Source organism: Halyomorpha halys, unplaced genomic scaffold (assembly GCF_000696795.3).
Source record: "Halyomorpha halys isolate HHAL.00 unplaced genomic scaffold, Hhal_1.1 Scaffold36.1, whole genome shotgun sequence".
Classification (NCBI taxonomy): Eukaryota; Metazoa; Arthropoda; class Insecta; order Hemiptera; family Pentatomidae; genus Halyomorpha; species Halyomorpha halys.
Window position 1 is genome coordinate 158,289 of NW_027108624.1, and position 14,953 is coordinate 173,241.

Below are 14,953 nucleotides of genomic sequence, written 5' to 3' on the forward strand. Positions count from 1 at the left end.
TCCCCCTCTCTCTCCCTCTCACTCTCCCTCTCTCCCTCTCTCTCCTCTCTCCTATCTCCCTCTCTCTCCTTTCTCCTATCTCCCTCTCTCTCCTCTCTTCCTCTCTCCCTCATCAACGACAGTTTAATATTTAAATTATTTATTTCTAATTTTTTATCCTGAATCACAGTATTTAAATACCTAAATCAACTACTCGTAGATCCTAGATTATTCTGGACATGGTGTAAGGGCGTCAGTATGACAACCAGGATATGGCCTCAAACAGCCGTCTTCTAATTTCTATTTCTTGTAAAATAGCTGGTAAGTGTAAATCTTGTTTTTCTTTCTTAGATTCTGATCTTTCAGATTTTCTGATTTCTTTTCAGCTCACTGCTAAAATCTATCCTTAGGACCATGCCCACCGTTGAAATATGTATCCTTCTGACCTTTATGTCCCTTCCCGCAGAACTAAAACATTCAAGCGTTCCTTCCTTAGCTCCTTCACTGCCCTCTTGGGTTCCTCCCAAATAATATCTGCAACGCTAGTTTCCCATTTTCATTCAAATCTCTCTATTTCCAGCACTCTCACATACACTGAACTCGGTAATAAAACAATCTCATATGTTTAATATTAATTCCGGTTAAAACAATTTATAGGTGTTATCAAATAAAAAAAAAATTAGTCCTGTATTTTGATTTTCACTATAAATAATTTTATAAAATATTTTATATCAGACATAATACAGAACAACATTTCTAGCGTTTCTAAAATATTTACTAATTAGAAAATTATTTAATTAAAGTAACGAATTAAGTCTTGTTTTCAACACCTAAACGGAGCATCCAAGTAACTAAACTATATATATTATTTATTTCGATATTACTTGATTCTTATTTTTATCGTATTCTTGTACCACCTAGTTTTATTCTCTTTATTATTCAATTCAAAGTCCTTTCAGTTATTTTCATTTAACTTTTTTGATAATTATTATTTTTTTTTTACTTTATTTTCATGTTAGTATTTGTAAATTGAATTATTAGTGTTATCACTGGAGATCAATTCATATTGCACTGATCTAACTTATGAATTGTAGTAGCTTCCACAACGCCCTAACAGTCAAACTTTTAATTAGTAAATTTCACATATGTCTATAATTTTTATGTGTTATTTTGGAACCGATAGATGTCATCGTTTCTGACCATATTTGATGTAATTTTCTAAATGAAGAAAAAAAATCCTTTTACGATTTGTTGGTTCTAGTTGTGCTGTAAGCAAAGTTTCTTGAAGTGGCCAATTCGTTTCCACTCGACCATGCCCAGTCGAGTAACTTATCAAATAGCTAATAGAATCATAGCAAGCAGCCGAATGCCGGAGCAACTCATAATCGTCTATCGGATAATCGTCTCTGTTGGTTCTAGTTCCAGGCAGTGTTAGAGGCGCCCCCCCAAATCTAAATTTCTCTGTATTTAGCCATTCTCTCTCGCTACAGATGAAACATTTAGACTTGCAAGAGATTTAGCGTCATACGCCCTCATTCATTAAGCGATGCGACCCTAATGTCACGTCAATGAGGTTTCCTATGATCAAAGTCACGTATTATGGTCTTAGAGTACACCTGAGATGTTACCAACTTGGAACATCGTGTCTCTGTAAGCCGCACGGGTTTGTTATTGATTAAGTTTCTTAGTAGTATATGTTAGAATAGTGCTGAAATTATGTTTATAATATTTGCTTATCGTCTAAAAGAAAATAGAAAAGGGATGAATGTGGGTTATAAGAATTCACTCTTTTTAATTGAAAAAAGTGAATAAATACTGCTCAAAATATTAATAATAATAAATGTTTATAAATGTAAACATTTTATTTATATATATATATTAGAAGTTGGAAAATTTTATTTTTATATATATTTTTTAAATAAGACCTCTCTTTTGTTTTGTTTAGTTTATAATAATTTTTGTTTTATATTTTCTTGTTTGCTTGTTTATTGTTGCATAAAACTCTCTGGTCATCAACGCCTATGGCATGATAAAAGTAAAAAAAAAGTTAAAAATAAAAAAAAAAAATTAAAATCAAGAGGAGTTATAATTTGGAAAGAAGGCGATGTGCTTTTAAAAATTCAAACACTAATGTAATTTTAGCTTCCTCATCTGTGAGAGCTTCTGATAAATTTGGGGTCTGTCTTATCCTCTTTATTATTGGCAAATAGTGAGTACATTCTTCAAAAATATTTCTAATCGTAAGAATGGACTGACAATATTTGCACGTTGGAGGTGGCAGTTTTCTACTCAGGTGAGAGTGCGTGAGGAGAGTATGACCTATTCTCAAGCGGGTTAGAGCAACTTCCTCCCTCAGTCAGTCCTATCCTGTTTATTGTTGGCAATTTTGTTGTTGTTTCTTTTGTTATAAGATTTTATTTTTTTCATTTCAATAGCACTAGTAATCATATATACCTTATTTATGCAATTAGCAATTATATAAATATATTCCTATTGTGTAATAGTTTGATACATTTACATAATTTCCTTTTCCTTTAATTTTCGATCGAAAATATAAATAAACAAAAATTACAAAAGGTATAAGAAAATTAATGAAAATGGAAATAATAACAACTAAAAAAGTAAATGTAACAGAAATATAAAAATACAGTACACACTAAAAGACGGTAAATAAAAGAAAGGAGAATAAAATAAAGGTTACGAAAGATTGGCAGTTAACTAGTACGTAACATTTGAAGATCTTCCAATAAATAAATTTTATTTTGTCTTCCTTATATACGTTTTTACTCAAAATTTATTCTGTGATGTATTTTTTTCAAATCGTTCAGTAGGTTATTCAACTATTTAACTACAATGTAATAAAAAAAATTGCATTAGAGCAGTATTAATTTATATATTTTAGGGATTAAATTTATTGTTAGGTAAGACAATAATAGACTTATGTATCATACTTAGGTTAGGAGATCCCACATCTAACTTATTTTTTTGAGTTCTACGGTTGCCAATGAATATATTCGTTCGTATCTGCATATAATCGTTAGCTATTGACATATTGTCTGTGTGTAAACTAATATAATTTAATCGATGAACAATTAGTTTAAAAGAATTATTTAAAAAATTGATTTTAGCCTTTTCGGTGTTAATATCACCAAAATTTTCTCTCTCTATAACCTTGTCTATCAATACTTAAATCCGCTGACCAGCCTTAACATCCAAATCCCACCTACATCAAGTTCGACCCATCTGAAGTTTACTCTCTAGATGCTTGACGTGGGTAAAGATAAGTACCCCTTAGCTTATTCAAATACAGTATTAGCTTTCTGCTTGGGGATCTCCGATCCAAGCATTTCCTCTCATATTAAATCATAAAATAATAATAAAATTATGAATCATTTAATACTTTAATATTCTAATGGCTTATATCTAATATAAAAAAAAGTATGGCTTGCTATTTTATCTAGATAGCAATTAATAATTATTAAATGAATAAAACTATCCTAAGTTGTAATTTTATTTTATTAAAAATTTTTGGGTGGAGGTGGTTAATATTTGTTAATAGTTAATAGTATATAGTTATTAATTATAATGTTTGTTAGTAGTTATTATTTAACATTTAGTAAATATGTACATTTTTATTATTAGTAACTTTAGCAAGGACAGCTCGTAAGTATGAAAACTTGGGCTATGGGAATTTATATTTTAATTTTTAAAAAATTAAGTGACATTTAAGAGACATTTCCTTACATACCATCGTATTATAGAATACCTGTATAATCTTTTCTTACTGGTGCCTCTAGAATGGTATAGAGATTTTTTTTTTATACATGCAAAGATTGTTTCGTACTTACGCTAGGATATATTGATTCAATACATTTATTTTTTTTATTAGCTATATTTAAAGTTTTAGCTTACTTAAATCTAAAATTGTTAATTATAGATATCATGTTTTATTATTGTTTTGATATTTAACTTTAAGAGTTTTGCTATTATTCATGAATTCAAATTTAAAAATAAATTTTGTGATGTTTTGCCTTAAAAAAAAAGTTAAAAATTGTTTACTACAAGTTTTAATAAATTTCAATTTGTCAATTTCTAAATTCTATTATATTCAATGGTATTACTTGTTATATTATTTTTTTTTCGGCCAAGACTCCCATCTCTTAGTCCAATTGGAATCCTATACTGCAAAAAAAAAATAAAAAAAAATTGTTATAGACCTATTTAATTTATTATTATAAACTACCTATTATTACCCTTAGAATATTAGAAGTTTAGTGTTTAAAAATTTCCTTATAATTCTGCAGGTTCCTAGCAGAATTCCATTTCATGCCAATTTCAAAGATCAAACCTGACCTTCCTGTCTGCATTTTAAGATCAACCCGTTGGAAGATAAGACTGCCTGAATCACAATTACTTTTTCTCGATGATATCGACAATTTAAATTCATAACCTCCTGGTATTTACTGATTTGTTTTAATAGGAGTCGCTACCAAATTATAATATATATTAAAGTTTTTATAATTTTTTATAATGAGGGTTTAATAGTTAAATTGATATGAGAAGGTCGGAGGTAGGTTTAGCAAAGATACAGAAATAAACAAAACTTATTATAATGTGCCGACGTTTCGACCTGGATTTCAGACCTTCATCAGGTTTAGGCGAAATTTCCGACTTTAGACGGAAAAATAAATATAAATAAGTTATATTTATTTTTGTATCTTTGATGACTGTACCCTCGAATATCTCCTCCTCGTTTCATATTTTCATTTTTTATTATTATTATATTTTTTTTGGGGGGGGGGGAGGATTAAGTTGTTAAAGACTTTGTAGGCTTAGAATTTAGTAATTTTACTATATTTCCTAGCTTCTTAGATAGTCAGCTAAACGGGACCTATTCCAGGGTTATGACTTACAACAGGGTTTCTTGATGCTTAAAAAGCACAGAAAGCATACTTCACTGGAAGATTTTCCGGGATAAACATTTTTCGCTAATATCTTTTTAAAACATAACGTATTCATAGTATAATTAATATATTATTTAGTAATATGTAGAGAAGATCGTTCATGTGAAGTCAAAAATTCTCATGATACTCCAATAATAGGAGTAATACTCAGAAGTGATACTAGTATTATCTATCGTACCTTTACGAAGAAATGGTAACAAGCTAGTTATATTGTACGATATCACCTTCCTAAAGAGGAAAGTAAAACTCGAGCATTTCTCCTAACATCGCGACCTTACTCGTTATATATGCTAATGTGAGTTTTGGGAAGGTAGTCACGTTATGGATGCCAGACGACCCAGTAGTGAAGGCACCCGATATAGGGTACCCTACCCTGGGTGCTAGTAGATCACCCCACTCGCTGGGCTTCGAAAGCGGCATAGTCGAGCTCAGTCAGGTGAAACGCATCAATGAGGCTTATAGTATTCGCAGTCGTCTTTTCTGCTGTCCGTGAGTACTTTATTTCATTTATTTATTTATTCAGTAAGTACACAACCAATATGGTCCGAGCAGATGGCAACATCTATATTTTTGCCAAAATATAAAATGAATTATGTTTGTTACAATTTTTATAATTGGGGCTCTATAATTCCCATAGGGGGCTCTATATTATGGCTGCAAAGACATAAAAGCTAGAATACTAAAATTTTGAAATTATTTCGAGAGGTAAAATTATTATTTAATACAACTAAATATGAAATACTAAAATTAAAATTAAATAAAATAAAAAAATTAATGTAACAACTTTAAAGAATAATAATTCTAAAAATCTACAGCCATAAATTAATAATAATGAAGCTAATATTATCGTAAAAGTATGGATGGCCTAATTAAAGAATGCAATATACCATATAATATTATACAACGTATTACATATAATATTTAACGTAATATAAAATAAATTTAAAGACCATTAAAGCTGAAGAGCAAGTAAAGAACACAATAAAACTAAATAATATTCGTATAGGAATATAATAAAAATGAATATCAATATATATAGTCTTTGAGTTGACAAATATATAAAAAGCTGAAGGATAACAAATAGTAATAATAAATATTATGAATAGGAGTGGGTATCTCCGGTTATAGAAGATAATTAATTATTTTCTGTTTCATTGTAGCCGTGAGTCATCCCTGTGGGTTCAGGAGCCCTACGACGTCCACCCAGCCTTATGAAGTGGGTACCCTTACTTAGATAAAAATCTGGTAGTATAGTGTGATATTAACCAAATCTCCTTACACAACCGTAGGTCTAGTGACATAGTATTTCCTTACAAAGTACTTCACCCTAGACCCTTTATATTGTAGCGGTACATATGTTTTTTTTTTTTTTATTTTAATTTTTAATAATATAATATTATAAGATAGTAAGATCATACACAAAATAAATATAAATGTAATAAATAGGACAATGATAACAAAATCAATAACAACACATTTACTCAATTTAAAAAAAAAAAATAGTGTCTCTCGAAATTAAATTTTATTTATTGTTTGATTTTTTTCTACGCTTATAGAACTATACGTCAGTACTAAGTTATTGGCGTACATATTTCGCAACTCAGCATGAAGGCATACGTCGATGTTTGTACCCGTGTTAAAATATTTTTTTTTTCATTAATCGCGTACCTTTGAGTAATGACATATATCCAGACAATATAATATGCCCCCCCCCTCCATAATGAATTTTAAAAAAAATGTACCTCTTGGATTAACTACTTAAGGGCCACCAGGCCTATCTAGTATTAAATAAAAAAAATAAAGATCTAAATTAGGTAACTTATTCAAATTTATTTTTTGTTTGCCATTTTAACATAAAAAAATACGTTGAAATCAGTGGAATATTTTACTTTTGCTTATATATGGAATCCATTGTAAGGGGTAATTGGTAAAATGCTCCATATGTTGTGTATGTATAATATATATATTTTATAGATACCAAATATGTAGGAAGTATAGTAGTTATTTCACCCCAATTTTCCATTACTTTAATGAAAACTATGTATAATTACTAATAAAAATTTATGATTCTGCCAAGTATACGTAGGGGGTATAAAAAATGGTGGCTTTATAAAACTTAAAAATAATTAATTTTTCATTCAAAGCTCTATGTCTTTAACTGCCAACAACAATAGAAAATATGAGAGAACATCATTTAAAGTAGAGTAAATTTGCTAAACTTTAATCCCTAATAGAGATATTTACGTCCAATAGTTCTCGAGATATGGTTTTTCAAAAAATAAAATTTCATAAAAATGTTCTAAAAATCAGTAGTTAGTGAATTTATTTTGAAAAATCTTTATCTCAAAAACATTTGACGTACAGATGTCTGCTAACACTCAAACTAAAGCTAGTTTAATGGACTATAAAGTAGTTTATGACCTTTACCTTCGTAGGAATAGTAGTTTTTCATGATTTTTGCTAAAATAAATTGATTTATAGTTGTTCGGACAATAAGTTTCGTTTATGAAAGACTTTATTTCAGAAACTATTGGACGTTACGTAAATAGCTCTATTAGGGCTAATATTTCAGCAAATTTCCTAACCATCCCTAACTTGATTATTTATTTTTTCATAAATCAAACTTATTGTCCGAATAACTATAAATCAATTTATTTTAGCAAATATCATGAAAACTACTATTCCTACGAAGGTAAAGGCCATAAACTACTTTATAGCTCACTAAACTAGTTTTACTTTGAGTGCTAATAGACATCTTTACATCACATAGTTCCTGAGATATAGAATTCTCAAAATAAATTAACTAACTACTAATCTTTCTGTAGATTTTTAAGAAATGTTACTTTTTAAAAAGCTATATCTCAAGAACTATTGGATGTAAATAGCTCTTTAAGGGCTAATATTTCAGCAAATTTACTCTTCTTTAAATATTTTTCTTTTAGACTTTCTAGTGTTGGTAATTTTTAAGATATAGAGCTCCGAATGAAAAATTAATGTTTTTTAACGTTCTGAAACAGCCGCCATTTTTTATTCCCCCTACCTATACTTGGGAAACTCATCGGTTTTCACTAGTAACTAAACATAGTTTTCATTAATGTAATCAAAAATTGGGGTGAAATAACTGCCTTTTTTTCCTCTCGGCTCTTGTACTATTAGTACAGTAGAATAAGTTAGAATTAAAAAAAATGTCCTATTGCGTTTTTCGAATATTTCTGGCTTATTGTACTATTGTTCATTTAATAGCAATATAAATGGTTATTAAATTTTCTAAATCTTAGTTCTAAATTAATAGATAGTATGATCATTATACTTTCAGTATCTTTGATCATATATACTGCTATGATCAGTAATGCTATTCCACTTCCGTAGTGGTATGACTAACCAGCCGGCAAAATGCAAACATTTCATTCGCAACCCTCTTTGAACAAATATCACCTTTTGGGATCTCGATTATTTAGCCAGTGTTTGCCGGGACAATATTAAAATAAACAAGGTATGGGGATTCGATGCCTGCACAGAAGGAAAACAGATTCCCATATAAGCCCCTCGTGTACACGGTACTTCAACAAGAACCTAATGTTGAAGAAGAAAAGCAAATAACTCATTTCTTAGTATCGATGTCGTATTTACAAGCAACTAGGACTTGGTTTTTTAGAATAAATTAAAAGAAATTTCTAATATGTTGATATTGTTAAATTTATTAATATTTCCCTAAATAATAATTTAACTTTAAGCAAAGAATAAATCCGTCCACAACCTTGGTTTAAGTTAGTGAGTATTACATACCTTTTAGTATGCGAATATCTTACGCACATCATGTATCCGGTTTGTCTAAGTCATATAAATAGTAACATTTAATAAGATAAAATGGGGCCCATTCATATTTTCATTCACGTATTAGATCACCTTTAGAATAACGAAGTTCCTCTTTCATTTCTTCAGTCGTATTTTCTTCAAGGACACGACACAGGAACGGAACCAACTGATGGAAATAAACGATGACAAGTATGAAACGAAGGAAGACAAATTTTAAAAATGAACTGAGATTAGATACTAAAAAAAAATATGTGATGTGAAATTCTCCTCAAAGTACCAATGTGTTAAATAAAAAAAACAACATAAAAAATATTGAATTACTGTTGTTTGCTAAAAAAAATATTTTTTTTTTACTAATTTATTAACTAAAAAATACAACTAGTAAGTAGGAAAGGTTCTTCTGCTATTTTAACTAAACGTAAATGAACTGTACGTTGAAAAAAAAAAATTTTCTTGAGAGCTGTAAAAAAAAATCATAAAACGAATGAACGAAAAAAGTCCGAGATAATCATCCTTTAGTTTCCGTTATTCGTTAGTTGGAAAAAAATAAACAATATGAAAACAAACAAGCGTTTTGTAAATTAAGTTGGAATTTCTTCGATTTCGAAATATATTTTTAATTCATTTCAATAATTGTTTAATATAATTGGTTATTTCAGAAATGTAATGTTGAATCTAAAGTTTTATAATATAATACGAAAAATAGAACACATTTTTTTTTTTTTAATTTCAATACATTATTTATTGATAAGTATTACATTCTGCAATTATTGGGTATTAGGTAATAATGATAACTGATCACATTCATACTAAAAATAAAAATAAATAACATATACAAAACAAATAAAAAAAAAACATAAAATAAAATAAATAAGTAAATGAAAAAAATTACATACAATGTTTCTAAATATATATAAACAGAACGATAAAAATTAAACAATTTTCATGAAAATGAAAAAATAATAAAATATAAAAAAATTATATTTAAAAAAAATTAAACAAAATAACACTGTGTTATCATGCACATGCATACAACACTTAATCAATATATCACAATTTTTTTTTGACAATTACCTGATTGAACATCTATTTGAAATTACATTTTGTTTACTCCTTATTAGCCTTATATTGCTAATAACAACATGTTGTTGTCACTTAATATAAAACTTTTAATAATTAAAACAAACATATTCTAAATAAAGAGTTATGAAAAACCTTCCTAAAACTAGGTTATCTTTATCATTGCTAACAAATAGACTATAAATCGAGTCAACTCTCTCCTGCCTCTATTCCAGAAAAGATGACTAATTAATTACCAATATTTTCTAGTTAGGAGTAAACACAATTTAATTTCAAATAAATGTTTAATCAGGTAATTTTTTTAATTTAAAAATATAAAATTCGATATATTGATTAAGTGTTGTATGCATGGTATGATTTTAACAATTTGTTTAAGTACCTGATGATGGGTTGACAACCCAGAAAAGTTGTTATTGTTTAATAATGATATAAAATAAATGATTAAAACAACAATCCTTCATTTCATTCATTCATATTTGATCTGAATTTGCCATAACACAAAATCCTGGATACTCGAAAAAAAATCAATTTTCTTTATCAGGATGGTAACCGTAGTTCATTTAAACCTTCATTAACCCTCTCTGCCAACTGATTAATATGGTGGTTGGACAGCATTGATTCATCCACATATCCCAACAATACATTGATGTCAAGAGAACGACCTAAAAAAAGATTTAAAAAAAAAACTTCTCATAGATAACTACATAAAATGTACCCTCAAAGATACATTTAAAAAAATCATTCAGGTTTCATATTTTAATTGGATACAACTTCAAGTCGGCATTGATGAAGGTCCGATGATGCACTTCACTCTTTATTTACAAGTGTTGGCTTTATGATGATGAACCGACCCTCAACATCGACTCGCCTGGAGAAAGAGGAACTTTGCAAGTTGTCCAATCGATAGGACTTGGAATTATTAATGCAATCTCTACTTCCGTCTGGAAGAAAGGACTGTAATATCCGAAGGGATCCAGCTTCCTCGTCTTTGGGCTAAATTATAAATCATTTGTAACGGAATAATCAAGATTTTAAAATTTAATAATTTTTGTTTATAGGAAAATTGTTAATTGGTATGCGATGATTGTAGGTAGATCTAGAAAATATATTTATTAGTAACTAAATTAATTACTGGTTAATAATTTTTTCTACTAATTTTGTACTTTTTCTGACAGCTCACTTAAAATCTATTATTTTTATTTTGTTCTATTTTTTATTTAAAAATCAACAGGTTTGTTGAATCTTTTTTTTATGCTTTTCGAAAATTCTTTTTCGTCAAAAAATGCCTTCTTGCGACTACTCATCAATTCCAAGTAGTATTCACTTTAATTAATTTTCATTTAATCAAAAATTTTTTATATTTAAAGGATAAAGTAAACCGTATGAAGTAGATTGTAGGAGGATAGTCCGGTTGGCGGTCAATAAAGGTATCAAAAAATAATAAAAGATTTATAACTATTTATAATAAACTAACGTGAAGGGCTTCGTCAGGGCTAAATGAAAAAACAAGATATTTTTAAATTAACGGAACATTAAAATAAAAAAAAAATTCAAAACAATTGTTATGTTTAGCCCTGAAAATAAAAAAAATAAAGATCAGGGAAGGGGAAAATTATGAAAAAAAATTATTTTACTTTTTCTGTAAAAATTGGTATTTTAGTGTTTCTCGAGATTGTAATAACAAATATAAAATTTACATTTTAAAGAAACAGTTTAACAAAATATAATGAAGTCGTAATGGAATCGTGAAAGATCGTGTGGTATCGGCTTTTCGCGTTCGACTTGGATGTGTCAATTTTTCCTTTCGTCTTTTTTAGTTATTCATTAAAAAATTTTATATTTTGTATTCATCCATTGTTTATTATTGCTAACAATGAGAACTGTTTTATTTTTTTTTTAATTAACAAAATTAAAAGTACTTTTGAAGAAGATTTTTGGAAAATTCGGCATTTAAGCCCAGTCATAAAAACTCCAAGAAACAAAACAATGGCAAATTGTAACAACAGTGTATGTCGATACAGTACAAGAGCCGGGAAAAAGGCAGTTATCTCATCCCAATTTTTATTTACTTTAATGAAAACTATGTATAATTACTAGTCAAAATTGATGAGTCTGCCAAGTATAGGTAGAGGGAACAAAAAATGGTGACTGTTTCAAAACCTTAAAAAAACATTAATTTTTCATTCGGAGCTCTCTATCTTAAAAATTGCCAACACTAGAAAGTCTAAAAGAACATTATTTAAAGAAGAGTAAATTTGCTGAAATATTAGCCCTAAAAGAGCTATTTACGTCCAATAGTTCCCGAGATATAGCTTTTTAAAAAGTAACATTTCTTAAAAATCTACTGAAAGATTAGTAGTTAGTTAATTTATTTTCAGAATTGTATGTCTCAGGAACTATATGACGTAAATATGTCTAATTAAAGCTAGTTTAGTGAGCTATAATGTAGTTTATGACCTTTACCTTCGTAGGAATAGTAGTTTTCATGATATTTGCTAAAATAAATTGATTTATAGTTGTTCGGACAATAAGTTTGATTTATGAAAAAATAAATAATCTAGTTAGACAGTTCTACAAGTAACACTTATTTTAGTTTTAATTTTTCTTATTAAGAGGTTATTTATTTTTTGGAAATTCATCATATTAAGGAATTATAAAGTGGACATTTAGATTTATTTAAACCATATTCTTTGTCGAAGTAGGTAATTATAAATTAATTTTTTTTAATTTTCTTTTTCGTTTGATCATTTCCACCATCACCACAAACACGCACATACATGGAAATAGATATATCTCTCACTCTATCTATGTATATATATATATTATTTATGTTTCATATATATTAAATTTAAATATAAGAAAAAAAAATTTAAAAAAAAAGTAAATCTAATTAAAATCACAACCTTTATATAAACTCACAATGCCATTATTATCTTAATGCTCCATTAAAAAAAATTAAAAAGAGTTCAAATTAATATCCTTTCATCTTATTCCCTAGCAAATTTAATTATGACTTTAATGATGTGATTCATTTCCAGAAAAAAGGCCGAGATGTTTAAAAAAATGTCGTTGGAATATTTCATTACGTCTTTTAATTATGTTGAGAACAATTTAAGGTTTATGAGCTCGGGTCTTGTAATATTCTGCCCTTTTATAGATTCTTAAGCCGGCTATAAAATTTATCATGACTTTCCATAAGCGGAATTAATAAATTAAAAAATAATATTTTTCTTGTATTAACTCGCTTACAAACGTTTGCTACAATAATAAATGTTATATACCTAACTTTATATCATATATATTATATTTATTTATTTCAGTTAGGGAAAAACCTTCCTTTAGTCAGTGTTGCTCTCAACCCGGTGTAGAAATAATATAATATATTTCTAAACTAAATCTCTAAAAAAAAAAAATACAATTTAGTGTTAGAAAAAAGTTATATATTAAAATTGTCACAAAATGGAATGTGTCAAAATATTATAAAATAAAAACTGTTAATTTTAATTTTTAAAAAATGCATTTTAGTTATCATTTCAAATACCATTTTTTTAAAATATCTATTTATTTATAATTAATTACGGAATATATAATTTTAACATATCGCTGCTCTGGAATATAATGACACAACTGTATTGTGTGAAATTAAATTTATTGTGTTAGTGAGCACAAAAATACATTTAATAGATGTTTGTAAATGCATTTTTGAGCCCGCCAACGTAATACGCATCTTATAGTTGCATAATTAAACTTCCGGAACAGGAATATATTATGGTTAATAGGATCCGAAAATTTTTAGTTTTGTTTTATAAGAGTTTAAATTACGAATTGTTCTTCATTTTTGGGTAAATAAACTTCGAATTTTATCCAAATTTTTGTATCATAAATTTAATTTTAATTTATGTCTTTCATTCTTCATAGAATTTTTCTAATACGTTTTCACATAATTCATATAAAAATTAGGTTTAATAAAAAAAAATGAATTATTTTTGGGATTATTTTTTCTCCATTGGAAGTCAATTATTTAATTTGTTAAATCCATAAATGTCATTGTTATTAACTATACTTTTATCATTTATTATTTTAATCTATTTATTTTAATCTTTTTTTTTATTTATAACGTTTTTTCAGTAGGGGTGTCTTTTATATGTGACTATACCCCCCTCATAAACAATTGTAAAAAAAAACAAAAAAAAAAAACTCACATTCACCTGTGAGGCCACTAGGGCGATCTGGTACTAAATAAATAAAAAAAAAAACAATATTTATTTTTATTATAATAAAATATAGTAGTTATAGATAAAGTAAAATTGACTTAATCCTGAACTAGTAGATAATCATTTAAATAACAAAAAAAAATTAATGCTTTGTGTGCATTCCACAACATTCACTTACTACACCTAATTTTGGGATTATTAGGCTCATGTTGAAATTAACCCATATTTTGCTGATTTAAAAAAAAAAAAAATTTAAAGATCAGGAAAGGCCGAAAATTATAAACAATAAATTTTTTTATTTTTACTTTTGCTATAATGCAATCGAGAAAGATCGTGTGATATCGGCTTTTCGCGTTCAACTTGGATGTGTCAATGTTTCCTTTCGTCTTTTTTAGTTATTCATTAAAATTTATTATATTTTGTATTTATCCATTGTTTATTATTGCTAACAATAACTGTTTTCGTTTTTAAATTAACAAAATTAAAAGTACTTTAGAAAATTCGGCATTTAAGCCCTGTTATAAAAACTCTAAGAAACAAAAGAATGGCAAATTTCAACAATAGTGTATGTCGGTAGTAGTAGTGTTATGAAAAAAGACTGAAAGGATAGTGTAATAAAAAAAAAACCGTTTAAGCCCGGTAAAGGGGTGCGAAACGTTGGTTACCAATAGATTTTTAAAAATAAAAATACTTTTTTTTCCTATTTTGTAAATTATTCTTCGCTGCCTGAACTATCTTCCTACAATCTAGTACATACGGTCAAAATATTGGTAAAATGAAATTAAAAATAGTTTATTATTCTGGGAATTTAGGTTTACAAATTACAAAAGTAATTTTAAATTTATAATAACATTTATAGGCCAAAAGTAGTATGGCCACACTTAGTTATAACTTATATTA

General features: G+C 27.6%; 1 protein-coding gene across 1 annotated transcript in view; it reads left to right on the forward strand.

Moving 5' to 3' along the window:
* Positions 1-5,282: 5,282 nt before the first annotated feature.
* The window catches only part of LOC106686486 (uncharacterized), a 76,688-nt gene continuing 67,017 nt past the window's right edge, over positions 5,283-14,953 (forward strand). Inside the window, exon 1 of the mRNA XM_014429838.2 lies at positions 5,283-5,432. Within this exon, the coding sequence (XP_014285324.1) occupies positions 5,393-5,432 (40 nt within the window). The 5' untranslated portion in view covers positions 5,283-5,392. The remainder of the gene's footprint in view (positions 5,433-14,953) is intronic.